The 27734-nt window shown below is 46.7% G+C and overlaps 1 protein-coding gene across 28 annotated transcripts in view; it reads right to left on the reverse strand.

Annotated features, from left to right (window-relative positions):
* Positions 1-27734, reverse strand: part of MICAL3 (microtubule associated monooxygenase, calponin and LIM domain containing 3) — a 218928-nt gene that overhangs the window by 45179 nt on the left and 146015 nt on the right. For all 28 annotated transcript variants that reach the window (XR_012017918.1, XR_012017919.1, XM_072799684.1 and 25 more), the window contains one exon: positions 6934-7129. Coding sequence is in view for 26 of the 28 variants with exons in the window: in XM_072799684.1 (XP_072655785.1) it covers positions 6934-7129 (196 nt within the window). In the remaining 2 variants the exon portion in view is untranslated. The remainder of the gene's footprint in view (positions 1-6933; positions 7130-27734) is intronic.

A 27734-nucleotide genomic window follows, 5' to 3' on the forward strand; every position in this document is an offset into this window, starting at 1 on the left:
AGGGGTGCGGCGTGCTTTGCTGCCCAGGTAAGACAAAAAAGGGGAAGGAGAGTGAGTAGAGGGCCAGAGGAAATACACACATATGAGTGACCCCTACACAAAGCCACACAGGCCAACAGCCCAGTCTGGGGTTGTCTCTATTCAGTGAGTGGCAACCACACTGAGTCCAGTGTCAAAGGCCCTCAGAGACAGTAGGGAGCATGGAGAGAATGTCTCCCTTCATCATGATCTACTGTTGGGTTTGAGGAACTCAATTCTACTTGACTCAGGTGGGTTGGAAGGCTCTCGTGGGAACCATGGTAAGAAAGAAGAGCTGCCTCCAAGAGGCTTGAAATGAAGTCTTAGCCACAGATGGGCTGGCCATCAAGGCGTGTGTGATGGAGGGAAGGCAGCACGTTCAATTCCACAGTGTCTCCCTGAAGCCCCCCTGTGTGCCATGCCTGGAGCAGCGTCCTACGAGCACACACAGTTAACATGCAGCAAAGGCACTGTTCACTGAAGTTATAGTACAGGGACTACGGGAAGAGGGTGGAAACACATGTCCCATCCCTGGGGTTCCCACCCTTGACGACCAGCCACGTTTCCCACCAGCATTCTCTCCTTACACAGAGCCCAGAGCTCAGCTTGGCAGAGAAGCAGCACTTGATGTCAGAAGATGCTGGCCATGACTCCTGCAAGCCAAAATCCTGGATCTCCACCCTTAGGGCTACCACCCCAGAGCATTTTTACCCTCCTCCCTTGCTGGCAGAGTACGATGGAGCTGTAGTTCAGGAGAAAATCCCCATACACCACTGAATAAATGGAAGTTTCCCAGGCCTGGTTCATGGCCTGATAATTTCCCAAAAGCCTTTTCCAGGAGAGGGCTTTGCCCTCAGGGAGAAACGTGTCGTTGGCTGGGATGGAGGAAATTTGGCTTTTACAGTCAAGCATGGTCCAACCTCTGGCATGAAGAGCCTCTAACCCCAGAAGCATCATGCATGGGCTGGATGTCCAGTCCTGCCTTCCTGTGATGGCAGGGTGCTCCCTCCCCACTCAGAATGGGCCTGTGGAGAGGGAATCAGTGAACACAGTGTGATAAGGTCAAGGACATTCCACTACTAGTGCTACTGGTACCTGTGCGGTAGAGAATTTAACCTTGTTCAAAGACAGGTCTGGCCTTTGTCTCAGCACCTGGGAGATAAACTCTAAGTCCCTGGAAGGTCCTGCCCGATGGGAATGGCTTTATTTCTCTGGGATCCTTGGGTTATGGTGGGTAGTCTAATAATGTGATTGGGGTGAGGGCTGACCACATCAGAAAGACCAACAATTTGGGGGTGGAGGTTTGAGTCATGCAGGATTACTTGGCCTGGAGACTGAGTTCAATCACACCATGTAGACATTGAGTCATTCAATGTCTAGGTAATGGAGCCCCAATAAATCTCTGAACACCCAGGCTTGGATGAGTAATAGTATAGGGACTTCGCCACACATTAACACAAGGAAAGTAACCCTTCCCTGCCCCTACAGGGAGAGGACCTTGGAGGCTCGGCATCTGTACTTTCTTGGACTCTGCCCTGTGTGCTTCCTTACCTGCTGATTTCAATCAGTATCCTTCCCTGTAATTAAACCATAACCACCAGTATAAACCTTTTAATCAGCCTGTGCATCCTTCTCAGGAACCAAGGAACTTGAGGGTGGTTTTGGGAATCCCCACACTTCAGCTAGGTCAGGAGTGAGGGCAGCCTGGAAGGCTGCATGCCCGTGACTTCCCAGGTGACTGGTTCTCACAGAGCCACACTGGCTCTGCTCCTTACCAGCTGTATGACCCTGAGCTGACTACTCATCCTGAGCGTCAGCATCCGCAGCAGTCAGGAGGCAAAGCTAACACCTGCCTTGTAGAAGTGTTGTGAAGGTTAGGGATCTGCTTGCTTTTCATGTTTGTGTTACACTCTGAGACACCGGCTGTTTACCTATTTGTTTACTCATTTACATATTTCTTCCTTCATTCAGTGGACATTTTTGAGTACCTATTAAAGTTTACCCAGTTAGGTACAAAAATAAAGAGAGACAGCTTCTTCCTGTGAGGAGCTCACTTTGGTGAATATTACTTCATTCACTCAGCCACTAAAACTTACTGAGCATCTTCTCCTTATAATGCACTTCCTAGACATTGCAGGGGATACAACGGTGGCACAAAAGATCCTTATTCTCAGGGGGAGAGAAGAAGCAAACACAGCATGATAAAGTAAGGTAGAGCAGAGCTGTAGTGGGATGGAGGGTTGAGGGGAGGCAGTTTAAGGCAAGTAAAGCTAAGAATCTGGACCATGGAAAGCTTGGCATCTGGATTTTGACTATTTTTCAGTATTTAGTTAGGTATTATTTTTACCTTACTTTTGTGTTGTCATTTGTTTACTTTCTTACTAATAATAATGTGTAACCTAATGTATACCACTTAATATATTTCAGACATGAAATAAGGATAAGAACACTTTCTACACCATCTTAAATCTTAATGTAAATTTGGGCAGAAGGCAGGCCTGCTTGTCCTCCCCTCCTAGCCAGGTCCACAAAGGCTACCCCAGTGGTCAGCAGGCTCAACGGGCTCTCACTGTGGCTTCCTGGGAGGGGGCTTCCATACAGCAGATTCCTTGGACTGTGCCACGTCAAGAGGGCGGCAGCACTGTACGTAATGTAAGCAATGACCACTCTATGATAAGGGCAATGGGGCCTCACTTATAGCTGCTATGAGTGCCACACTGCCTAGTTTCATGACAGCCCAAGGACCACGGGAAAACAGTAAGTGAAGCACAGGAGCATAAAAAAATAGGGTGGAAAGGTAAACCATTGCTTCTTCATAAGCTACCAGCTTTCAGTCCATTTCTGAGAAGCCTGGATACGTTGCTTCTGGAAATCTGCGACAGGCAAACCAGCCTCCCTCCCTTTGTGAAGGACAGAGAGACAGACAGGGGTTGCTAACTGTTCTTTTCTGGACCACCATTTCCAAGGGACCTTGGACCTGGTCTCACCAGGATCCTAACGTCATGAAAGATTCACAATGTAAATTCAGAACCTCAAGGCTCATTTTACATTTTCTGGCTGTTCCCAGTACCTGAGTTTCTGGGTCTGAAGAGGCTAGGAGGAAGGGTGCAGAGGAGGAATCCACAGTGAGGCAGACCACCCTCTGCCACTTGGATGTCAGCCTAGAAACTTTGTAGGTGGGGAGAATCCCTACTCAGGACAAGACACAACACAGACAACCAACTGCTCTGCCCTTTTGGGAAGAGGGTGACCTTTCAATTTATAGCCTCCTAGGAGAGATGAAGGCCAGGAAATGCAGTCCTCAAGATCAGCACTCTATCATGACTGGTATCTGCTTTTGCATTCAAACCAATCTATTGCCCCCCAACCCCCAACCCCGCGACTGATATAGGTAGGCGCCCCCTGGACTGCACTCTCTCTGAGAGCAGGGACCAGGTCTGCTTGGCTTGTTGTAGTGCTCGTCACAGTGCCTAGCATAGCCCAAACACACAAGGATGTACAAGGGAGCACAACCAGAGAAAGCCAGGGTAAGCTGCTACCTAAATTCACAGGTGTCCTAGAGATGAGGCCTCTGAAGTCCATCACTAGGAGCAGACCCTTTCAGTGAGAAGAGCCTCTTGCAAAAATCCTCCCTGCTACAACATATATCCAATCAGTGATCTCAAAGCACTTTCCCCGAGTTCCCTCTCATTGAGGCTATGACAGGGCCTGGTACGAGGAAGCAAGAGCAGCAGGTACATGGGCTGGATTCTAAAAAAAACCAGATCTGTTCCACACTTAAATGAGCCAAGCAGAGGTCTGTCATGCGGGGAGGGGGAAGGGCAGAGGCCAGCAACAACAGTGATGGTAAACACTCACTGAGCTCCATGAAGTGCCAGCGGCACAAGGCTCTTCACATGAATTAGGTCACTTAATTGCACATTAACCCTAGGACACGGTAACGATAGGACTCTAGGACACAATAATATCCCATTTTTACCAATGAGGCCATTGAAGCTTAAAGAGGTTGGATCATTGGTGTGACAGGTCAGGATTTCCACCAATGTTCACACCACCGTCACACTGTGCCTTGTTGGACGTTCGCCAAGAACCCAAGAGTTCTTTGGCCACCAGCAGCTGTCAGGGTGGCAAACCCAAAAATAAGACAAGGGCTGTCTCCTGCCTGCCTGGGTCCAACTTCAGAAAGTGGAGCCTGGGAATCTGGGTGGGCCCTACTGTGAAGGAGGCAGACAGCAATTTTGAAACACCACTTGAAGTTCTCGGGTGGTGTTCAAGGGAAATAGGGAATCATGGCTTTCATTTTTAAATGGATCCACTCATAATCAGAGAGTGCACTCTGACAACGATGTAAACACTATTGCTCAGCAGATGCAAGAGAAGATGTATGTTGTCCAGCAATCTTTGCACAATAGATGTTTAATCTGTGCTAAAAGCAGTATCCTGCTCAGTGATGGCTCACGTTATAGCCTCTGCTGGAGAAGGGGTGAGGAAGACAGAGGATCAGTCAGGAATCTCCACTTATCTGTGGTCAGCCTTGACCACTGAAGGAGGGCCAAGCCCTTTCAGGCTAGCCTGTCAAGGACTTTTGGGGAAGTCCTCTGTAGCCAGGCCGCCCCATTTGGAAAGGGCACCTATCGGCTCTAGTCCTCCCTGACTTTTCTGCAGGGTCAGAGATATGCAAACACTGGAGGCCCTTAGCAGATGGGTGCTGCGCAAGCCATCTTCAGTCCCCAGGGCAAAGTTTTCCAGCTAGGAGATCAGGAGAAAGCAAAACTAAAATCATAAAGTTAGTGTAGTTAGTGTTCTTGGGACACCTGGGTGGCTCAGCGGTTGAGCGTCTACCTTCAACCCAGGGCATGATCCTGGAGACCCGGGATCGAGTCCCACATCGGGCTCCCTGCAGGAAGCCTGCTTCTCCCTCTGCCTGTGTCTCTGCCTCTTTGTGGGTCTCTCATGAATAAATAAATAAAATCTTAAAAAAAAAATAAAGTTAGTGTTCTTTTGTCTTCAGGTACCTGTTCTCTCCCAGAGAAAATAAAAGTACTATTTCCAGGGTCTCCTTTGGAAGATGCTCCCCCTCCATGCCCCAAGGAAGGGTCATGGAGCTAATTAGGTCTGGGCCAGCAGTCTCTGCGTGGGTAGACTAAACTAGGACATGGATAAGACTCACCCAGGTTGTTTGTTAAAAGCAGGTACCCCTGGTCTCCACCCCAAGCCCAGCTACTCCAGGGCAGGTCCAGGAATTATCTTTATATCAAGTGGCGTTTGTCATCAGGCAGGAAAGTAAGCTGAGCATGCTTACCGTGAGGCTGAGCCATCAGCCCTGCAGAGAGTGGGCTGTCCCTCATCAGGACAGAGCAGGCATGCGTGCTCTGTGGATGCTCTGGGTGAGATGCAGTTCTGAGATAACGTGAATGCAGGGACGGCTTCTGCCCTGCAAGCACCCAGGGGGAGGCTGCCTGGGAATGCCAGATGTGCTGCCTGTGCGTCCAGCCCAAGGAACAGCTCATCCAAAGTGTGTCTCAGGTGACAGAATGCAAGTGCAAGGAGCTCTGCCCGGCAGACACCCTCTGAAGAACATTCTCAGAACTCAGTAAATAGTAGTAATAATAAAAGTTCTGTTTTATCCCCCACGTATTTCCTTACTGTGGTGACAAAAAAGCACCTAGCGTATGCCTCATGTTAATGCAAAGCCTCCACTAGGCTGGGAGACACGGTAAGTGCTCCTACTCCAGAAGCCCTGCAGCAGTCTGAGCAATAGTGATTTTACTCTGTCTTTATCTTGTTCTCTTTGGTGTCCCTGATCACCAAAATGCTCCATGGAGCACTCTGAGTCCTATACTGACTCTGGAAAACCTGGGCACTAAGGAAAACCAGGCCATAGGGCAAAGATATTGGACCCGGGGAGTTCTGTGGGGCGGAAGGGCATGTGTCCCCCTCAGTCGTCACTCAGATGTAATTAAAACACTGGGAGGGCCAAGCACAAAACCACTGGCTGTGGGTGTAGCCTCTGGTACCTAAGTTTTCTGCTCTTCTTTTTACCTAGAGGAGGAAGGAAGAAGCCTGGATGGAGAGGTGGCTTCCCCAAGACTGCAGAACCAACTGGTGCCACAACAGGAACCCCTGATTCCAACCCTGAGGCTCCTACCACTGAACTGCCTGCCCCCACAGCGTACTGCCTCAGGTGCACTGTTGGCCCTTTGTGTCTGTCTTTCCCTCCAGGAAACCCATAAGCAGCAACCTGAGGACAGGACCGGGGACTGTTACCTTTGTTCTGTTACCTTTCCGACAAATGGCAAAGTGCTAAGGCCATGGTAGGTGTTCAAGAAATACTCACTGAATCTTTGAATTACGCCCCATGGGTCGTGATCCTCACCAGCTAATGAGACAAAGAGACAGGGAACTACAAAAGGGGAGGCCAGTAGGCAGTGGGGAAACAGGAAGAATCTAGACTTCGATTTAGGAAATCTCAGTTCGAGTCTTAGTCAATCCTTGATCCTAGTACAAATCACCAGCAAGTTTCCTCAATTATAGAGCGACAAGATATATGCTCCAGTCTACTTCCTAGGATTCCTGCCAGGATGACAGAAATCCTGTGTACCTGGCCAGGCACCATGCACAGCTGTAAGGAAGGCGACCACCATCAACACAACCTGTGCCATGCACTGTTTTAAATGCTTCATACTATTTAAGCCTCATACCAGTTCTGTGAGGAAAGTCCCAGTACTGCCTACATTTCACAGAGGAGGAAACGGAGGCACAGAGAGGTTACACAGCTTGCCTAGTGTCACCCCACTGGTACATGGCACCCGATAGTGTGGCTCGGAGCCCTCACTGGGCGTCCAGTGCTGCCTACTCCCACTAGGGCATGATGTTTGTCTGGGAAAGACCCGCGAGGACAAAGCACAGGCTGACCTGCTGGCCACGTCCTCCTCTGCCCCCGTGTCCAGCACGCTGCTCAGGTTGTGCTCGGCCTGTGTCTCCTCGGGCACCTCCTCCAGCTCCTCGGCCTGCTTCACGGACAGGCGGTAGTTCTCCAGCTCAATCCGCTCGGGAGTGCCCCTGAGCCTCTTGGCAATGCTAGGCTCTTCCACACCATTCACGCTTGAACCTGCAGGACAAGCAAAACAGAAAGACCTGTGACCAAGGATGGGGCAGGACTACAGGCGCTGGGGATGGAAGGGTGCGGTGAGGGAGGCGGCGCTGACAGCAGGGTAGCTGGGTGTCTCAGGCAGCCACTGCTGTTTCTGTGAAAGGGGGCCAGACCTTCTGTGCAGGCCAGGGAGCTGGACAAGGGGCAGACTGCAGGTCAGTCAGGTCACAGGAGCCAGGTGAGGGCTGAGTACAGCAGGAGAAACAAGACAGCACACCTGCCCCTCTGGGGGAGCACAAGCTTGCTCTCCTTGGTCATCTCTGCACCCAAGTGCAGTCGGGAGAATGGGTGGGGAGGGGGAGAGGGTCAAAGGGACTCAGGAGAGACCCTAAGGAGGGCTCCTATCGACCAAGTCTCGCTGCTTCTCCCATCCCCTCAACCCCTGACCCCTACTCCCACCCCCACCCCCCCGCCGATGATCCGGGACCCAATCGAGGCCCTTGCATTGCTTTTGGCTGATCTGTGAGGTGTCCAGGCTGCAGAACTGTTACATTGTGGATTTGTGTGTCTCCTCAGGACTGGATCATGGTCAACACATCCTATTTAATAAAAGAAGCATGGGGGCGACACTGTGCCCCTTCCATGGCACACAGGAGGGGTACAGTGGGGCTGTCTCACTCTTGGTGACACCAGCCTGGCTGCTCGGTTAGGGGTGCCCAGCCGTCTTTCTGCTGTGATACCATGGGGTGATACAGAGAAACCAGGGGCTTCTCCTGTCCCCCGTCCTTTTATCCAGGGGTTTTAGTATCCAAGTGACGCATGGGGATTTTAAAAGTTGTATCATTCCTTCTCTCTATAAAAAACTCTTTCCATTTCTCTCTCTCTCTCTGAGAACCACCATGACTCATGGATTTTGAAAAACTTAAGTGTCATATTTGTTATGTTTCCTTCATCACCTTTAATCTATAAGGATCCCTCCTCTCTCCTTATTATCTCCTTCATCATTTTTTTTTTGATGTAACTTTTTATCCCAGATTTGGTTAGAATCTTTCTAACCTATCATATTTATGCTTTAACATCTTCACTGTCATGTGATATAGGTTTAGATCTAGAGTCAGACAAATCCAGGTGAGACACTGTACTCCACCAGTGACCAGCTGAAGGCTCCAAGGAAAATTATAACTACCAAGAGCTCATTTCCTGGTCTATAAATGAGGACAACCCTCAACTCTAGGATTATTATTTATATGGGATGAAATTATGTCCATACACACACACACACACACACACACACACACACACACACACACACAGAGGTATGTGCCCTGAACCTATCATTTTCCTCTTCTACGTAAACCCAGTATGTGGGCAGTATTCAGCAAATACAAATTTAGTGACACAACTGATGTCCAGTAACATTCTTAGCACCAGTTTGTGCGTATTTTTGCATAGGTATGCTGTAACCATTTGCTTTGGATTGCAAACAACAGTTACTCGACAAAGGAGTTCTGGGCAGAGGGAACAGCACTGGTTAAGGTATACTGATACGTAACAACAGCTTGGTATTACTAGATCTTCTAGTAGCAGTATACTCAAAGTGGTAGAGAAGAGAAAGAGACTGGGATGAGAACAGAGCCCATGGGGCCTTCGGTGCCATTCTAAGCTCTAAGAGAGAACACTGGGTTTTGGTAGGCAGTATCATATCAACCCAGTGTTGGGTGACAGGTGGTCTATCAGGGGAAAGTCAGAATCTCTGGGATGAAGGACTAAAGAAACGGGATGGGAATACTGATTTAGTAATTTTTGTGACATGACAGTTGTGCAGAGAATCTTCTGGAATCCTGGTACTTTTGTTGTGTACAACGTTCTAGACCTCTCTGTACTGTCATTAAAAGAACTTTTTGTGAGTTCAGGCAGCCACAGAATAGTCTTAGTGCATCTGTTGGAATTATCTGGATCTTCTACCAAATAGCATCTTTCAAATTTACTAGATAATCTTTACTGAAAAGCAAGACCCAGGGCCTGTTCATCTATAAATTTAGGTAAATGTCTAATGATGGGGTCAGAGCATGAATCCTTGGGCTCCCAAGGGCCCTGTGCAATGTCCACCTGTTCTAGTTTTTGAAACCCCAGTTGGGACATTTTACACATCCCTGGTCCATTCTTCAACACTGAGCTCAGGGCCCTAAAAGTGTAAGCTATGATCCAGGACCAGGGCATCTGGAAGATTAGGAAATATGTGGATTCCAGGTAATAGCAAAAAAGACACAGGGAGCACAGCAGGTGGCTACTGCCACAGCATCCCCTAAACCTGCCCCCTGCTGCCACCAGCCCTTGGAGCGCACAGGCTCTAACTGCACTAGTCTGTTGTTTCCAAACATCAGTCCTCCTGTACTCTCTTGCTCCTTCCCCTCATCAAAACCCAACATGATAAATATGAGAAGGCTAAGGATCCCCTGACTATAATATCATCTGATTCTTTCCTTCCCATCATATATTTTTGACAAACTACCCATAAGCAGAAAGCAGATATTACTATTTCACTTTCATGAAATAAATGTGAATTTATTTTGGCCATTACCCAAATATAGTTTTGGGGAACTCCAAAGATAAAGAATAAAAACCAGTATATCTTTTAGATAGGGAAAGAACAACAGAATAAGAATGATCACTTCAAGGAAACAACTAACACTCATCAATTCAGATACAAGCAGTTTCAAGGTAGAGTGAACAGAGACACTCATGTAGAGGAATACTCAAGAAACGATGTCTGTTTTTAGCGGGTAAAAACCATCCCATTGGCCAGAAATTCTACTAGAACCTCAGGAAACAAAGCAGATTAAAACACTTTATACTCTTAAAGAGCTGCAGGCTAGTCACAGAAGAGACAGTCCCGCACAAGAATCATTTCAGTATGATGTACCAAGTATTATGGGGCATAGTAGCCTGCGTGTGGTACTATGGGAGTACATAAAAAGGTAGCTCTGACCAGGGGAGTCAAGGAAGACGTTCTGGAGGAATATGGAGTTAGCCTAGCAGCTTTAAAGAAATTCCATGGGCAGCCCGGGTGGCTCAGCGGTTTAGCACTGCCTTCGACCCAGGCCATGATCCTGGAGACCCGGGATTGAGTCCCACGTCGGGCTCCCTGCATGGGGCCTGCTTCTCCCTTTGCCTGTGTCTCTGCCTCTGTGTGTGTGTGTGTGTGTGTCTCTCATGAATAAATAAATAAAATATTAAAGAAAATAAAGAAATTCCATGAGATAGGTAAATAGCTTGCAAATGAGGTAGCTGAAATTCAGAGACATTAAGCGACTTGCCCCAGGTCATACAGCTAGTAAGCAGTGGAGCCAAGACCTGAATCCAAGGAAGACAGCATGAATTCAAAAGACTACCATGCTATTCCTGGATTTATGATGTGAAGAGAAGAAGACAACTTTCCCCACCAGGATCTCCTCCCCACCATAATTTTTAAGATGAAGGACACAGAACTTCATGAAAGTGTCTTAGAGCACAGAATCTGGCATTTGGAATGACATTCTGTCTTCCTTCCAGAGTTACTTCTCCGGAGTTTCTATAAGCTCTGCAGACTAATAGATCATCAAGCAATAGAACTTGGCAGCCAAAACCCAGAGTGTGGGGCTTTGGAGAAGAGAAATGTTGACTTGATTCTCAGCTTGGCCACAATTGACAAAAAAGAAATGAGAGGCTCTCAGAACTACTCAGATCATTCACACATCAGTCCCACAGAGAAAGGATGCTTTTTCATGAAAACTGTTAGGAGGGTCCCATTGGAGATTTCTTAAGAATTGAGGTGGAATCAGTAGTCACCTCCCTGTCTCAGTCTTCTCTGCGCCCACAGGGTCCGTAACCACGGAGCTAGACTCGCCCAGAGCTCTGAGCAACAAGAGCACCACAGGACATTCCCTTTAGGGTCAAGTCCCCATGGAGGTTTCGTTTTCCCAAAGGGAAAGTGGTACTTCAGAGGGTACTTGGCAAGTACCCAGAATTCACCGACTACCAAAATATGTTTAGCATCCCTAGCCCATAACCTCAAAATGCCATGGGATGTTAAAAACAAAGAAATCCACATCATATGCTTGCTTTTGTGGTGAGCAGGGGGCCATGTGCTAGATTAACTAGGTGGTGATGATAAGCTAAGCCATCAAAGGAGGGGAGTGTGGAAGAGGCCCAGACAGTGGCTGTGACACAGTGGCAGACTCAGCACCTCCCCCTTGTCCCCTGGATTGTCCCTCTGTCAGCTAACAGAAGGGCATGTGGGAGCAGAGGCTCTAGGAGGGCTGACAGATGTGGCTTTGGCCAGTGAGAATGTAAGCAGTGGGGTGAGGCCGTCTGGCTGGAGCCCACCTACCTGGGCCTCCCCACTTCACGTGCTTTCAGCCGACTGCACAGGGACTTTCCACCTCAGAGGAAATGGGAGATCTGGAATCATTTTCGAGGCCGAGTCTGCACTAAGTCAGGGCAGGCACATCTCAGGTCACTGGGCTTGTATGCGTCAAGCCCAGCTTCACGCATACCAAAAGGAAACAGCTCCCAGGATCTGGGTCATATCCTAAATAGGAAAAAGGCTCTGGGCCTGACCTAAGGACTCTGTTTTGGAACAGTCACTGCCTGCATGAGCTCCATATATCATCCTGAAAGAAATATTTTTCCTACCAGGACAACCTGCTCTCAGCTGATGTTCAAGAGCTGCCAAAAAGTCTCTATTTGTGTGTGTCTGATTCCCAGAGGGCTGTGAGGGACACAGATGACACTGCAGAGGCGCCCGCCCCCCACTCTAGTCCTCTGCAGACAGGTCTTCTTCCCCTTTCCCTCCAGCAGTGGCAGGGAAGCCCTGGGAGGAGGTGGAGCCCGCTGCTCGGCACACTGTGGGGCTTCAGGCAACTGTGAGGGTGTCACCTAGGAGACTGGAACAGCTGAGGGGCCTCGCTCCTCATACTCATTTCTGGCCTATTCCCCCATTCCCTTTTTCTTTCCTTCTTTACAAGCTTGGGAAAGCTTGAATGAAATCTGAAAGTCTAAAAAGGACTTAGGAAAAGGCACAGTGGACTGGGATTGAGGATTAATTTTCATCCTCTTTTCCAGGTCTGTTAGTTGAATGGATGCTTGGATTCATTCATTCAACCATAATCGTTACACAATTATTTATTGAAGAGCTACTTCCGGCCAGGCACTGGGCTAGGTGCTCAGTCACCCAGTGGACAACACAGGCAAGGGTCCTGCCCTTGGGGAGCCTGCCCTCTGATGTTATGGGTGTCACCTATCTGCTGCAAGAGACTGATGACCTCGAGTGTCTAAAGCTGTCAACTATGGCCATGTTCTCATAAGAAATGGCCCAGGACTGGAAATAATCGGTGCCATTTGAGGAGAAAAGCACTCTTGGTCACTCTGGAATACAGAGATTCTCCCTCACGTTGCTCTTTCCTTCTTTCTTTCTCCTTTCCTTCCTTCCTTCCTTCCTTCCTTCCTTCCTTCCTCCCTCCCTCCCTCCCTCCCTCCCTTCCTTCTTTCTCTCTCTCTTTCTTTCTTCCTTCCTTCCTTCCTTTCTTTCTTTTTCTTTCTTTCTTTTGAGTTTATTTATTCATTCATGAGTGACAGAGAGAGAGAGAGAGAGAGAGAGAGAGGCTGAGACACAGGCAGAGGGAGAAGCAGGTTCCATGCAGGGAGCCCGATGCGGGACTCGATCCCAGGACCCCACAATCACACCCTTGGCCAAAGGTAGACGCTCAACCGCTGAGCCCCCCTGGGTACCCCCAGGTTGCCCTTTCTGACTTTTGTTATCCCTTAGTAAGTTACTAGATATTTTTGTTGCAATTCCTTTTTTAAGGAAGATTAACTAAAGTCATTTCAGATGGCCTCCTCACACATCTGCCCAAAGCCTTGCCTGTCCACGATCTTGGATGAAAGCAAGCCACCGAGCTATGGACTAGGTCTGATCTACCAAGTCTCAAGGAGGTGTTGAGAAAGATGAAGCCTCCTGAAGGAAGAGTTACCAGGCTGGCAGTAGAAACCTAAATTCCTGGATCCACTGCAAAAATTGGTCAAAGTGACTTATGGTGCCCTGTTCACTGGTCTCAGAAACATTCACAAAATCACTCTGGGAAATCAGTGTCCCCCTCCATGCACAGAACTCCAATCCTTACAAAGCTCTGAGGGGGGAATCTGTGCCTTAATTGTGTTTTCTCCCTGCTCTTGTTGGAAACTACATTCTCAGTGCTTTCTCATATACTGGGAATTAGGGATGAAGCCATCTGAAGTGGTGGATGGTCTAAAGCAGTCACCCTGCCCAGCCCAGAGACATTTTCCTCCGTGGGATACAGCCTGAGTCTTGGGCCCTGCTTCCTTTTGGAATGAATTAGGTAGCAGTTGGACCCGGATAACCTGAGCTGGGCTGATCATAATTAGGAGTCATCATGGATATTAATCTACTTCTTCCATTTTGCTTTGAGCTGAAGTTCCTATATGTGTTGTTGCTTAGTGGCTGGAAGTTCAGTGTCATCTTGGCTTAGAAACAAAATAATGGAGCTGGCTATTTGCCTTAGGGACCTCCTCACTGCTCTAGTCAAGCTGGACAATGCAACCTTGTGTCTGTGATAGGGTTAGGTCACTCCCAGCCTAGACCCCAATCCAGGGAGGAAAGATCGACTAGGGTTACATTAAAGGCCCCGCATTTTATAAAAGGCTTTTCTTTGCTTATTAGTTGATGCCGGGGACCACCAATTTGGGTTCTCCTCCTCTTTAGCCCCGCAGTTCATTTCATTTGCCTTAGCAGGCTCTGCCTGACTGGGCTCCAATTTTTTTAATGCCACTTACAGAGATTTCTCATTCTAAGAGGGTTCTAACCACTTTGCAAGCTCTGCAGCTATACATGGAAAGGGATCCTCCTGCCTTTTTTTTTTTTTTAAGATTTATTTATGAGAGAGAGAGAGAGAGAGAGAGAGGCAGAGACATAGGCAGAAGGAGAAGCAGGTTCCATGCCATGCAGGGAGCCCAATGTGGGACCTGATCCTGGACCCGGGGATCACAACCTTAGCCGAAGGCAGCCGCCTAACCACTGAGCCACCCAGGTGTCCCATCCTCCTGCTTTCACTCTTTGGGCAAGGTGGCTTTTGTCCTTACACATCTACCCGACAGACTCTTCTCGGGCTTCCAGCGGGCAGGGAATCGGCTTGTAAAGTAGGCATGAAGGAATAAAGCCAACCACCTGTGTCAGGCACTTTGACCACTATGCTATTCATAGTGGCCAGTGAGCACCACAATATTCTTGCCAATCACCGTTATGACTCCTATTACATTGAGGGTCCTGAGTCTCTGTGATGTTGAGAAACAGGCCTAAAGGTACAAATGAGGCAGATCCAAGACTAAACCCAGGGCTGTATTACTCCAAAGCTTGGGCTCCTTCCACTAAGCCAGGCAGGAGGGATTGTTAATTGCCCCTAACACAGGAATGATTTATTCTTCATTTGGGGTAACTGTATTTTTATGTGGGGCAGAGAAAAGTAGGTTATATGGATTTAAGGGGAAGCTCATTTGCTTTGGAGATATCTAATTACCAGGAGTTTGGAATTTCTGTGCTAAATATTACACGACAGAAGCTAAGAAAGGAAAAACCCAACAGGGAACAAATCAGAATAGCAGCAGAAAAAAACCACCCACATGGGAATCTGGGCTCACGAAGACTGAGACACTGTCTCTCAGGAATGCTGAGGGCACGTGCCTTCCCTTTAGCAGGTACTGAGCCCTTTCTCCACCATAATCTTTGCTCTTGGTCCATGTGATTCCATGACACTTTTGCCCTTAAGTTCATTTACTAATGTTAAAAAATAATGTTATTATTATTTTTAAAGATTTTATTTTTTTAATCACTTGGTCGGGAGAGAGCACGAGTGGGGGGAGCAGCAGTGGCAGAGGGAGGAGGCTCCTTGCTGAGCAGGGAGCCCCATGTGGTTCTTGACCCCAGGACCCTGGGACCATGACCCGAGCCACAGGCAGATGCCCAACTGACAGAGCCATCCAGGCACCCCATTAATGCAGAAACTCTAAGGTCTCTGTCTCCCAAGCAGCTTGATGCCATTGCAGGGTCTCAAGAAAAATGGGAGATACCACCCTGTGAAAGGGGTCACGTGTACAACACAGCAACTGCTCCCTTAGCACCTGAGAAAGAGAAATTCCTATGAAGTTGCCAATGTCTTAAAAGGCCACGAGTCAAGACTCTGAAAAGATACTATCTCAAAGAATCTGATGGCCAGAAGTGATGAGTGCATTTCACAGCAGAGTGGTCTAGTTCTAGGCAGCAGCTTGCTAACTGGACAACCAGACCCAGTAACAACAGGCAGAGGGGAGAGGCAGAAAGGCAGAGAAGGACCACGAATCCATAAGTGAGGCACTACAAACTATGCTTTTCCCAAGATGCCCGCTTTAAATTCTAATCACTCCTACTTCCCAGAGCAGAGGGCCAGTGGCACTAAAGTCAAGAGTGTGTCCAAAGCTGGCTCTGAGGTGGCCTACACATGGCCAGCTGCTCAGTCAGGAAAGTGATATTCAACTTCTTGGGGCTGTGCCCATAATCAGACTAGCAATAGGACAAACCCACATCCCTGTGAAAGTCTCAGATAGGTTCCCTCTTAAAAGATACAAAACCTCATAAACAGCATTCCCTTAGCTAGCAGAAGATACGTTTTTGGAAGCGAACTAAAATCCCCTCAGGCAATGCCTACAGCTACCATTTGAGACTTGTTTTTTTGTTTTTTGTTTTTTTTTTAAAGATTCTATCCACTTATTCATGAGAGACCAAGAAAGAGAGAGGCAGAGGGAGAAGCAGGCCCCATGCAGGAAGCCTGACGTGGGACTGGATTCTGGGTCTCCAGGATCACACCCTGGGCTGAAGGCGGTGCTAAACCGCTGAGCCACCAGGGCTGCCCCCCCCCCCCCCCCCCCCCCCCCCCGGCCCATTTGAGACTTGTATCTATAATGGTTACACCCTTGTTTTCATCTGTTTGAAGGTCATGGAGACCTGGCCTCAAAAGAAAGATTAGTGTCTGGGGAAAGATGCCCTAGAAGTATCTGTCCATCCCTGATGGAATAGGAAGGGGCACATGGACCCAGACTCAGAGAACCCCTGCTAATGACTGATGCTCTATGATACCCACAAAATGCCCATCTGTGCACTGATTTCAAGAAGAAATCTGACCCCCTCTACTGCAAATGGGTCAGGAGGTGGCTCCGAGGCCCGTGGGGGTCGTGGGTTCTGGGTCAAACTAGCAGAGATGCAAACAAGCCCCTTGGACCACATGTAACTCTAATTCTGTCTAAGATAGGGCTGATATCTGCTCAGTCCTGACTTTTGAGTTAGGTGTTAAAAATGTAGTTTAATGTAAACCCTATCTAGGATTGTTTTTACTTTTGTTACTATAGTGAAGAACTCCCAGGGTATCATGGAATTAGTAGGTGACTTCACATCCCATCCATGCAGGCTGAGAAAAAAGCAATGCCAAATTTAGCCAAGCACTTGCAGAGACTTAACAATGCTTCAAAAAAAGCTGGCATTTGGTGGTCAACTTCCCGCAGTCCATTCTGCAGAAAACTAGAGAGAGGCAAGCCCTTCTTACTGTTCTATTCCCCTAAACCTCTGCCAGTTAGGACACAACCCAATGGACCTTTTTGTCTCAACCCCACAGGATGCACAGGCCAGAGCAGTAGGCCATCACTGAGTGAGTGAGTGAGCAGAAATAGTCCTAACTCTCTGTCTCACTCCAATTACTCTAGAATTTTCTGAAATCCCTGCCAATGATAATAATATTTGATATTCCTGTAATGCTTTTAAATATCAAATGTCCATACATTTTAGCTTATTTGCTCTTTACAACAACCTTATGAAGTAGAGAGAAACAGGTCGTATGTTTTTCATCTTACAATTTCCTAAGTTAGGGAAATGGAGGCTCAGAGAGGTTAATGACCAAAGATGACCAGGGTAGGAGGCTGCAGACTTGGAACTCAAATTAGCATCTTTTGTTTATAAGCACTATGCTTGTTCCATTAGACCCAGCCCGAGGCTGTGGTCTTCACAGAAGGATGAGTACATGCTAAGGGTGCAGGGACAATTAATTCTTGAGGTAGAGAAGAAAAACACTAGACCTTCATCCTTGATTTGTTTTTGACACTCCTTTCTAAGATGTTTTGTAAATGTCTGATAGCACATACACTATTGGAGGGCGGGTACACGCTTGTGAATAAGTACACTGTTGGGATGTGGGTGCTCAGGATTTTCACAGGGGTAGGCGGTAAGATTTAGAGATTCCTGTAAGGCTCCAATACGGTTCTGTATCACTTACATTATTCTTGCTCACTCTCTTTCCTGATCTCCCAATGGGTACAATAAAATTGACATTAATTGTATGTCTGTGTCATGCTTGTTCTCCTTTTGGGGTGGTTTTTTTCCTCAGTGATGATTTGGCAATGGCTGGAGACAGCTTTGGTCATCACCTGGGGAGGGGGGTGGTGTACTGATATCTAATGGGTAGAGGCCAGGAATACTGCCACATATCCTACGATGGATAGGACAACCTTTCACAACAAAGAGATATCCAGCCCAAAATGTCAACGGTGACAAGCTTATATAGAAGTTATATATAGAAGTCTGATATAGAAGTTATATCAGACTATCTCTAATCTCTCTCACCAACAGGCCAACCAATCCACCAAATACTCTTGACTGTGGTTTGACTGGGCTGGGTGCATTAAGAACACAGAATTGTGAGCCCATGAATCTTCATATCTGCTGCCAAGACATGATGACATCTTGACCTATGGAAGCACAATTTATGAAGGATCAATTGAGAACTGCCATGCTGAACAGAGAGCTCTTGGCATGTTGCCCACAGAGAGGGAATCTCAGGAAGTTGTTCAGATGCTGAGTGAGGAGTTAGTTCCAAACGCATCCACTGGGCAGAGGTACCATAAGTCACTGCATGAGACATCTGGACTTTTCATCATCTTATGGTACAACTCCACTTACAAAGTGACCCTGCTCATCCTTGGCAGTGCCATTCAAGGACAATCTACATATACTCCTACACCGTCCACACTTGTCTTGGGTGTGAATCCTATTAGTAGGAATTAAAGGAGACCAAAAAATGTGTTTTCTTAACTTCTTTCACCCACTTTTTCCCAGCTGGATACTAGTAGCCTGCTGACAGCCGGAATAGCCCTGTGACACATTATGGGCAGACCTCTCACTAAACCCAGGGAAAAACTGGACTTGAAGACACAACGTGGAAAACACATCTTTTTTTTTTTTCTCACTTACCAAACACATCCTATCTATGAGCTCTATGAGCTCCCTGTCCTGGCAAGCCTTTCCAAAGCTGTGTCTATACACCCTCAAGAGACCTCTTGAAATCATTTCTGTGCCTGAACCAAATTTTATACAACAGGGCAAAACCAAACTGCTCACCTGGAATGATGTGCACATTTAACCCAAAGATTTAAAAGTCAGTCATTTTACATTTTACATGTGAGTTGGGTCCAAAAGTAGCCCAAACATGGATAAGAACTTCCCTGTTTCTCTTTGATGTCACAGGTGACTCTGCTCAAACTGTCAGTGCAAAAAGAGGCATACCATCATGCCTCTCTTCCCTCACACCCACAGTCTACCCAGGATGAGGGTAGTCTCCTATGAAGACTGTGAGCAGTAAGAGAATGAAAATGTTGGTCAGGTCAACCATAATGGGGCTATTTATTTATTTATTTTTTAAAAATAATATTTGTTTTTTATTGGTGTTCAATTTGCCAGCATACAGAATAACACCCAGTGCTCATCCTGTCAAGTGCCCCCCTCAGTGCCCGTCACCCATTCACCCCCACCCCCCGCCCTCCTCCCCTTCCACCACCCCTAGTTCGTTTCCCAGAGTTAGGAGTCTTTATGTTCTGTCTCCCTTTCTGATATTTCCCACACATTTCTTCTCCCTTCCCTTCTATTCCCTTTCACTATTATTTATATTCCCCAAATGAATGAGACCATATAATGTTTGTCCTTCTCTGATTGACTTATTTCACTCAGCATAATACCCTCCAGTTCCATCCACGTTGAAGCAAATGGTGGGTAATGGGGCCTTTTAAAATAAAAAGTACAATAAAACGAGATTGCAGAGACAGATAAGCTGATATATCTATAAGTGAGAAGCAGTTACACTGGGGCCCAGAGAACAACAATTAATGGTCCGCCCGAACAGAATCTATCTCCTCTAGGCTGTGGGAAGGGTATGTTCCCATTTGGAGAGACACAGAAGCCCATAGTTCTGGGATTCTTCTTCTTCTTTTTTTTTTTTTTTTTTTTTTAAGATTTTATTTATTTGAGAGAGAGAAAGAGAGCTACCCAGAGAGCACAAGGGAGGGGGGAGGGGCAGAGGCAGAGGGAGAAGATTCTCTGCTCCGCAGGGGGTCCGATGTGGGGTTGATCTTAGGACCCTAAGATCATAACCTAAGCGAAAGGGCAGCCGCTCAACCATCAAACAGCTCAACCATCAACCAACGGAGCCACCCAAGCGCCCCTGGGCTTATTCTCAATAATGCAGCTTTAGGCATAATTTTACTTGTAATGAGCAAAGAGAGCTGACATGTGGAAAATGAAGAGGGAGTCCACTTCATATTACTTAGTCGATTATTATGCCTTTCCTCAATTTCTTTTGATGACTTTTGATGACTTTTGCTCCTCACACATCAGTGATGAAACCCTTTTCTCTTTAGTATCTTATTTTTGAAAAGATTTTATTTTAAAAAGATTTGACTTATTTGACACACACACACACACACACACACACACACACACACAGAGCACACTCTCCTATCTTGTGCTTAGAGTCTATCCTGACTGCATTGATTACTTATGTGGCCTTGACCAAGTCTGTTTGACTTCTGTGTGCCTATTTTCTTGGGTGTAGAATGATACTTCCTTCATAGGCTACTGTGCAGATTACATGACTGCAACAATAAAGCTCCTAGACAATGCCTAGTACACAGGAAGTGCTACGTTATTATTAATTATTATCACTACTGTGTCTTCCTACATTATTTTCTATGAGTTAGTACCACAAAGACTATGATGGTAAATTAACCAGTATTAATCACATGGGAGAAACAACAGGAGATAACATACTTCAAGTTTTAATCTCTATTTTTATTTGAGGAAAAGCCTTCAGCAGAGAAGGGGGCTCCCTTCATTACAAATATTGTGCCAGCCCTTTGGTACAATGCTTTCAGCAGCATGGAGGATGGTTGCCAGCTCTCAGCAATACAGCAAAGCCTTTAAGACTTTGGCTGTTAACTCCTGCAGCCTGTCAATTCCCTGGTGCCATGGTTACCCCAGACACCCAGTGCCACCTACTTCTCTGAGGTTACAAAGCCCCTCACTGACCTTTAGCCGGCCCTAGAGTCACTTTCCCTGTATCCTGTATCCCAATGCCGTTAGGCTTTTCTACCAATGCTAATTCCTTCCCCAAGAACATGAACCATCTAAAAGATGGACAAATAGCTGGTTCAGAATAACTCACATTCGACTAAAATTTAGAAGAGAGCATTTACTTTTTTTAAAAAATATTTATTTGTTTGAGAGAGACACAGAGAGCATGAGCATGAGTTGGGGGCGGGGGAGGCAGGCGGAGAGGAAGAGAGTAGGTCAGGCAGACTCCACGCTGAGTATGGACCCAGGCACAGGGCTCAAGCTTGACCTGAGCCAGAGCCAAGAGTTAGATGCTTAATTGACTGCACCGCCCAGGTGCCTTGAGAATATTTACTTTTAAAAGAAGAAACTACTAACTCAAATAAGTCTCTTGTTGGTTAAATGGTGGGAGGGAAATTTTATAGCTGGTCTCTCTCTAACCTAATCTTTTTAGATCCTGACTTTCTAGAAAACAGAGAAATAAGAACAATTAGAGGCTCTTAATCATAGGAAACAAACTGAGTGTTGCTGGGGGAAGGGGAACTGGGTGATGGGCATGAAGGAGGGCACATGATGGAATGAGCACTGGGTGTTATAAGACTGATGAATCACAGACCTCTACCTCTGAAACTAGTAATACACCATATGTTAATTAATTGAATTTAAGTAAAAAATAAATAAAAATAAAAAATGTTAAGTAACTTTAAAAAAAAGAATAAATGGGCTGTTATAATCCTTTTATAATCAATACCAGCTACTCTTTGGTTAAGGGGTTGAGCTCAGTCCAAGAATCCCACTGTGGTTTAGCTTTTGGAGATAAAGTCTTCTCCCTAAGTTTCCAGTTAGAGTCCATCTAATCATATTTTTTAGTTTCAGGTTTGATCTCTGAGCAGCTACCAGATGTCAAGAGGATTATGAAGTAAATTCCAGGGAGGGTAGTGTTGCTGGCTTTATTAACTTTAAAAGAACATGAGAACTGAAGGAAAAGAGGTATTTAGGTCTTGCCAGTGAAACAGCTCTGGTTTTGTCATGTTCATCGAGGAAACAAAAACTCACTGAGGTCCTGAGTTCTTCTGGTGCCCATAGGCCCTTGCCTGTTAACGGTGGTCTTTAGTAACTGAACTTGGAGCCCTTACCCTTTTAACTGGACTCATCTTTTTCAGTTGGCTCTTGTGGAAGCCCAGTAACACCAGGACAGAGGGTGCAGCGAAGGCAGTTTCTGAACCTTCAGAGAGGCAGATGGCCCCAGTGTAAAGTCTTCTGGCAACAGGGTGACTTACCACAAAATCATTACGAAAAGCCCACAATCCCAGCAAGTACCTAAACGAAATCAGGCTACACTATGAAATAACAGTGATAATATGGCAACAATCCTGATATTTTACAGAAGTACAGAACAAGGAATTTAATCCCTGATTAAGTACACCTGCAACATTTTCATATGATTAATGTGCAAGCACAATAAGCGAGAACAAAGTGAAGGAAACACAGAGACCATAGGTATTCTGACTCAATTTTAAGAATTTTTCTAGTAATTATCCTAGCAGGGCCCCAAGAGACTGTTCTATTGCAGGCAGAGCTGGGGCCTTGGCCTCCCCTTCTGTTGAAATGCTTCCAGAACTCCCCCTTTCATGCTAATGAGGGGCCTCTGTGAGGGCTGGAAGCCTCTTCACATTTTGGGAGTCCTCTGACTGTACATGTGCATACAGGTGGGGAGGAAAAGAACAACATCAAAGGCAAGGTTGAGTTCAGTGAGCTCGAGTTAGGGTTTGGGTGTTAGCAGTGACTTAACCTTTTGCCCACTGTCCTTCTTGAAGGCCCATCAAAATGCCTTGGAAACATTAAAAGTGTTCATAAACAACACAAAGCTATGTGGAGTTGGCCCACGGGAAGTAAAAAAGGAAATTGTGTTCAGGCGGTTGGTGAAAGTAACTGGAAGTAACTGAAGGAGAGTCACATATGTTGGAGCCCTGCTTGCCTTCTTGGGCGTATGGAAAGTGCTTCTGCGCCAAAGCCTATCCCTCCAGAACGTAAGTGCCGAAGAGACAAGGACCAATTGTGAAGGAAGAGGCATCAGCAGCCAACACACACAGCTGAGCATTGTGGGCAGTGACGAGAGAGAGAGAGAGAGAGAGAGAGAGAGAGAGAGAAAGAGAGAGAGGGGAAGCAACCCTTATTTGTTGGCACTTGCTGGATGCTTGGCTGGATCTGAGTTCCAAAGTAAGGGCTGGTTCTGGTCTTGGTAAGGTTTTGGCGCTTTGTGAAAGAGACTGGGATTCACGGACATTCTTCTGAAATCTCTGCCTGGCTGTTACATTTAAGACAGCCCCACATGGGCATTTTTCTTCTATTTGTACGTCAAGGGGGGAATCTAAGGGATCTGGGCCCACATGGCATGATCTTGCCCTATTTTTCAGTATGAAAATAGAGAGTGGCTCATTTTCATTGCCCATACTGCTTTCACTCCTAGGGAGTATCTGAATTTGGGACACCTACAGGGAATTTATGAAAAAAAGAAAAACACAAAAAAACAAACACCCCCCCCCCCCAAAGTGAGAGAATGGATTTCAAGAACTTTCCAGAAGAAACGAGACCCAAAGGTAATTGCCTAGGGTCTTCATAAGGGGTGACACAGAATCATGTCAGTTGTTACCACCTTCCTGTAAGACGCTTCAGTACACTGTGCTAAGTAGTGCTGGCTCTCTTCCCCTTTATTGCTGGGGCATGGGAAAGGCAGCAGGAGCAAAGGCCTAAAATTTGAAAATTATATACATGTATCTATCCTTATTGATTCTCAGTTAATTTATTAACTGTGGCTTACTGCATCCCCCACACTCATTCTTTTTCTCCTAACCTTTTGTAGGCACCAGACACTGACTTAGTTCAAAGGAAGGGGAAAAACAGCCTGCAGATTTGGGGTTAGGGCATGGGAATGAGCAAAGGCCAAGACAGGTCACTCAGACTCTGCTGGGGTAGAGTCTGAAGCAGCAATGCTTTGAGAATGAAATGGTTCAGTGTTCTGACAGTATGGACGCAGACCCTTCCTGACAGGAAGGCTGATAATCCAGAAGGCCAAGAAAACTCAGCACTATTTCTCTACTCTGTGGGTAAGCCTGAGAACTCTGAGTCTTAACGGGGCCGCTTCAGCATTAGAGGCGGCCAGGTAGGCCTTTGCACAAGCGACACCCAATTTCCTACAGCCAGTGGCAGCTGAGTGCTCCCCACCAGGTGCCCCCTTGGGGCCCAATTTAGCGCCAAAGCTGGGCTTACCATCGTGGTCGGCATGCCCACACAGCGTAAGAGGCCAGCACTGCTGAGGTCACAGCAGCGTGTGAGAAGGAAACAGGCTCATCTCTCCTGGCTTCAACTGGATATCTAAGCTCAGCGTCCAGGTCACAGCAAAGACAGCGTTGCAGAGACATCAGCGGGGGAGAACAGAACAAGAACCTTCAGCGTCACCAGGAGTGAGGTCACTGTGCCTGAGGCAAAAGCCTCCAAGCAGGGGAGGAAGGAGATGTAACTGCTCCCAGCGCACCACAGCAGCCAGCCAGAGTCTGGCTCTGTGTCCCCAAGGCAGATGTGGGCTCCACCGTCTTGTCCCTCACGCTGGCTGACTGGGTGTGGGGTGCAGGTGGTGCCTTGTTGCTCCTTCTACCTACAGTTGCTACAAAACAAAATGTCTTCCACCGCACCAACCCCATGAACAGAGGACCGTCTGTTAACGACAATCTGTATTTTAGGTACAAACACCCCATTTCCCCAACTTCACATATCTACTCTCTCTCCTGACCCCACCCCAGAAGTGACGGTCATGAGGCATGACGGCTTTTGGGCCCACTCCTGAGATCTAAGCTGACCCCATCCCACCCTCCAAACAGGAAAAAGGGAAGGAAAAGAAAAACTCAGAAACCTGAAGATTGTTTGGAATTTATTCTCTTAAATAAGAATGGTAACAGTTGTTAAAAAAATTAAAAGCACAACACCTTAGTTTCACAGTAACAGCAAAAACAAAATTACACAATCAAATTAAAAAACTCACAGACACACCAAAACGTACAGCACAGATTAAAAACAAGGGCAAAAGTAAAGGCTGTAGGGAAGGCCAGAAGCGGACAGGTGAGGTGATCCTTGGTGCAGCATGGCCTCCCCGCTATGGCATCTGCATTGCCACTGTGGGAGCCTGGCTGGTGTCACCCCTACTCCTGCTCTGCCCTCCACCCCAAGCTGAACAGTTCAGGAAAGAGGGAACCCCTGCATTCACTGGTCAGGCCCATGAGGAGGGACTAAGAATGGTCCACTGCCCTTCAGAAATACACCCAACACCGAGACACAGAAGGAAGCCACAGTAACTAACCCAGGGTAATAATAGATTCACACGTCTGGAAGCAAAATGGGGCAGGGAGTTGCTGCTCTGTGGGGGTCTGGCAGCAACAGAACCCTGCTTTCCTAATCTGCTCCTCAGTCAGCTTTCTGAGGTTGAGGCTGTGTACTGCTCACTTCCTGACATACCGCCCCCCACCCCCCTCCAGCCCCCAAAGTCTCCACCTCCACAGGTGTGCTGGGCTACTCTGTTCCCTCCCAATCCTCCCCCCAGAACTCTAAGTCAGGCCAGTGTCATACTTCCCCACTGGAAAAACTCTTGGTTTCCAGAACCAAGGAACAAGAAGCTTCAGAAACAGCTTCATTACTATGGTTATAATTATTTAGGACACAATATATAAATATCTACTTGTATATATAAAATTCTACCTATATAAATACACATGTGTGTACATATAAATATTTACACAACACCATCAAATTATGACTCTTGGGGGAGGGGTTGGGGAGTTAAGCTGGACTGCACAATTCTCTTTGCTCTACTAAGAGGTTTTCCAGAAATGCCTCTAAGGGAAGAGGGCTTGGGAAGCAGTGAGATTTCATAACTTCATCCTATCAGGCAGGAACCCCAGGACTGCATGGAATCCCTTGTATTGCATGGCTATGCTGGCCCATATAGCATCCAAACTATGGAACCTAATGGTGATCATGCAAAGGTTGTCTTGCTAACTGCCTATGGGCAGCTTTTAAAGTTAAGACCACCATTTCCATCCCACCTCTGCTGCCTGTGCTAGAAGAAAAGCTCTTCTCTTCCCTTCTGAGTCCCCACAACCCTTATTATCTTCTATAGGAAATGTAAAAGGGATTCCTCCAAACAAAGAAAGTATCCAAAAAACCTGCAACTAAGGGTCTTGTGTTCAAGGAGAAAATATCTCATTTGGGGTTTTTCTTTCTCTACCTGTTGTTGTTTCAACTTTTCTTAAAGTCAGGGCAGGTACTAGGAGGCCAGGGTGGGAAACCTGTGCCAAGTCCACCAACCTATAGCAGTAGGCATAAGAAGTTTGGAAACAAAGCATGTACAGACTTGGAGAAGAGGGTTTCTATATTAAAAGCACATTATAAACAACAGTAAGCAATGTTTTCCTCCCAACACTAGATTAGCAACAGGCACAGACAGATTAGGTTACCAGAGAGAGACAAACACTGCAAAGCAAACCTAGAGTAGGTTCTTCCAACTTGTGAGTTTGTTTTTTGGGCAACAGCAGTAATTTTGGCATAAGGGGCAAAGAACACAAGGGAGAAGAGGGTAGTGCCACAAATACAGTGGTAGCACTCAGCAAAAGCACAGGAGGGCCGTGTGCCAGCTGTCGCCCTAGCTTTCCCAGCTCTGCCTCCTGGGGGTTACAGTCTAGGAGGATGGCTCATGTATATACAGTGAAATCAAGTTCATTCCCTTACAGCTTTTTCTCGGCTAGAGTGCAGGAGAGGAGACGTGCCATGGATCTGGGTAATGACTGCCATCTAGGACACACACTCTGGAACCCTAAAATACCTGAGTTCTTCTGAAGCTCCTCAAAAGGAGCTTTAGTTTGGGATTTATACAAAGATATCTCTATCAAAGGAAAAAAGGAAATCTACTTGATGCCACCTATAAAATATCACCCATAGCTCTGTTCCTCTTCTACAGAAGCTGGTAAGAATGAGACGCCTCATAGGGGAAGTGCTGGTGCTCTGGAGCATCTTCAGACTCAGGGCTATCATTCCCCAAAGCCCAAGGCTCCAGAGGCAGATACTAAGGGAACCCTATTAGCCCTAAGCTCTGATCTTCGCTGCCTTAAAGTGGAGGGACAGTTCCTGCCTCATTCATTTTAGGGGTTTGTGATGCCACATCTGAACCCCTTGTACTAGGATAGGCATGTCATCTTCAGAATCAAGAACCATAGGGGCTGAGACATCCTTAGGGATTTGATTCTTTCTCGGTTGATTCTTTTTTTTTTTTTTTTTAATATATTGTGTAGTTATTTTTTTTTATTTTTTTAAGAGTTTATTTATTTATTCATGAGAGACACAGACAAAGAGAGAGAGGCAGAGACACAGGCAGAGGGAGAAGCAGGCTCCATGCAGGGAGCCCAACATGGTACTCGATCCCGGGTCTCCAGGATCACTCCCTGGGCTGAAGGCGGCGCTAAACCGCTGAGCCACCCGGGCTGCCCTCTCAGTTGATTCTTTAACTACATTGTCAAACTCTTATCTTTTCTCTTTGCTTTGTAGAATATTCTTCTCCTTCTCTACAGAAACTTTAAACTCATGACGTTTTCAAACTAGACAGCAAGTATGGCAAACTGAACCACATGGGAAAGTGAACAAACCTGGCTTGCTTAGAAATGACCTGAACTTCATCGTGTTTAACTTTTTCTGAAGAATGTTCTGTACTTGCTACCCAAAAAGAAAATTTCATTTCTTTGAGTTGTTTTATTGAGTAGCCAAGTTCCTTGGGAAACACATGTGAGCTGGAACAAGGCCCAGACTGAGGAGGTGGTGCTCTTAACCTGGTCAAATGCATACTCTAGAGCCCAGGGCCAAAGCCTCTGTCTAGATCACTGTGCTAATTTTTCTCTACCAGCACTTCCCCCTGGTGCTTTGAGAGTTAGCATTTCAAAAGGCTGCTAGCATTTCACAGGAAAGACAGATTAGAAAGGTTTCGAGGCTATAGGTTCCAAAGTCATTCGTGCCTGAAACACTGCTACAAAATGTTGGTCCAACTGGCAGGGCACCTAAAAAGCTTCCCCGGGTTTTAATAAGGGCATACACAGGAGCAGAAGCTGAATTCCCTAACTCAGCTGGAGTTTC

The sequence above is a fragment of the Canis lupus genome, chromosome 25 (genome assembly GCF_048164855.1).
Source record: "Canis lupus baileyi chromosome 25, mCanLup2.hap1, whole genome shotgun sequence".
Taxonomy (NCBI): Eukaryota; Metazoa; Chordata; class Mammalia; order Carnivora; family Canidae; genus Canis; species Canis lupus.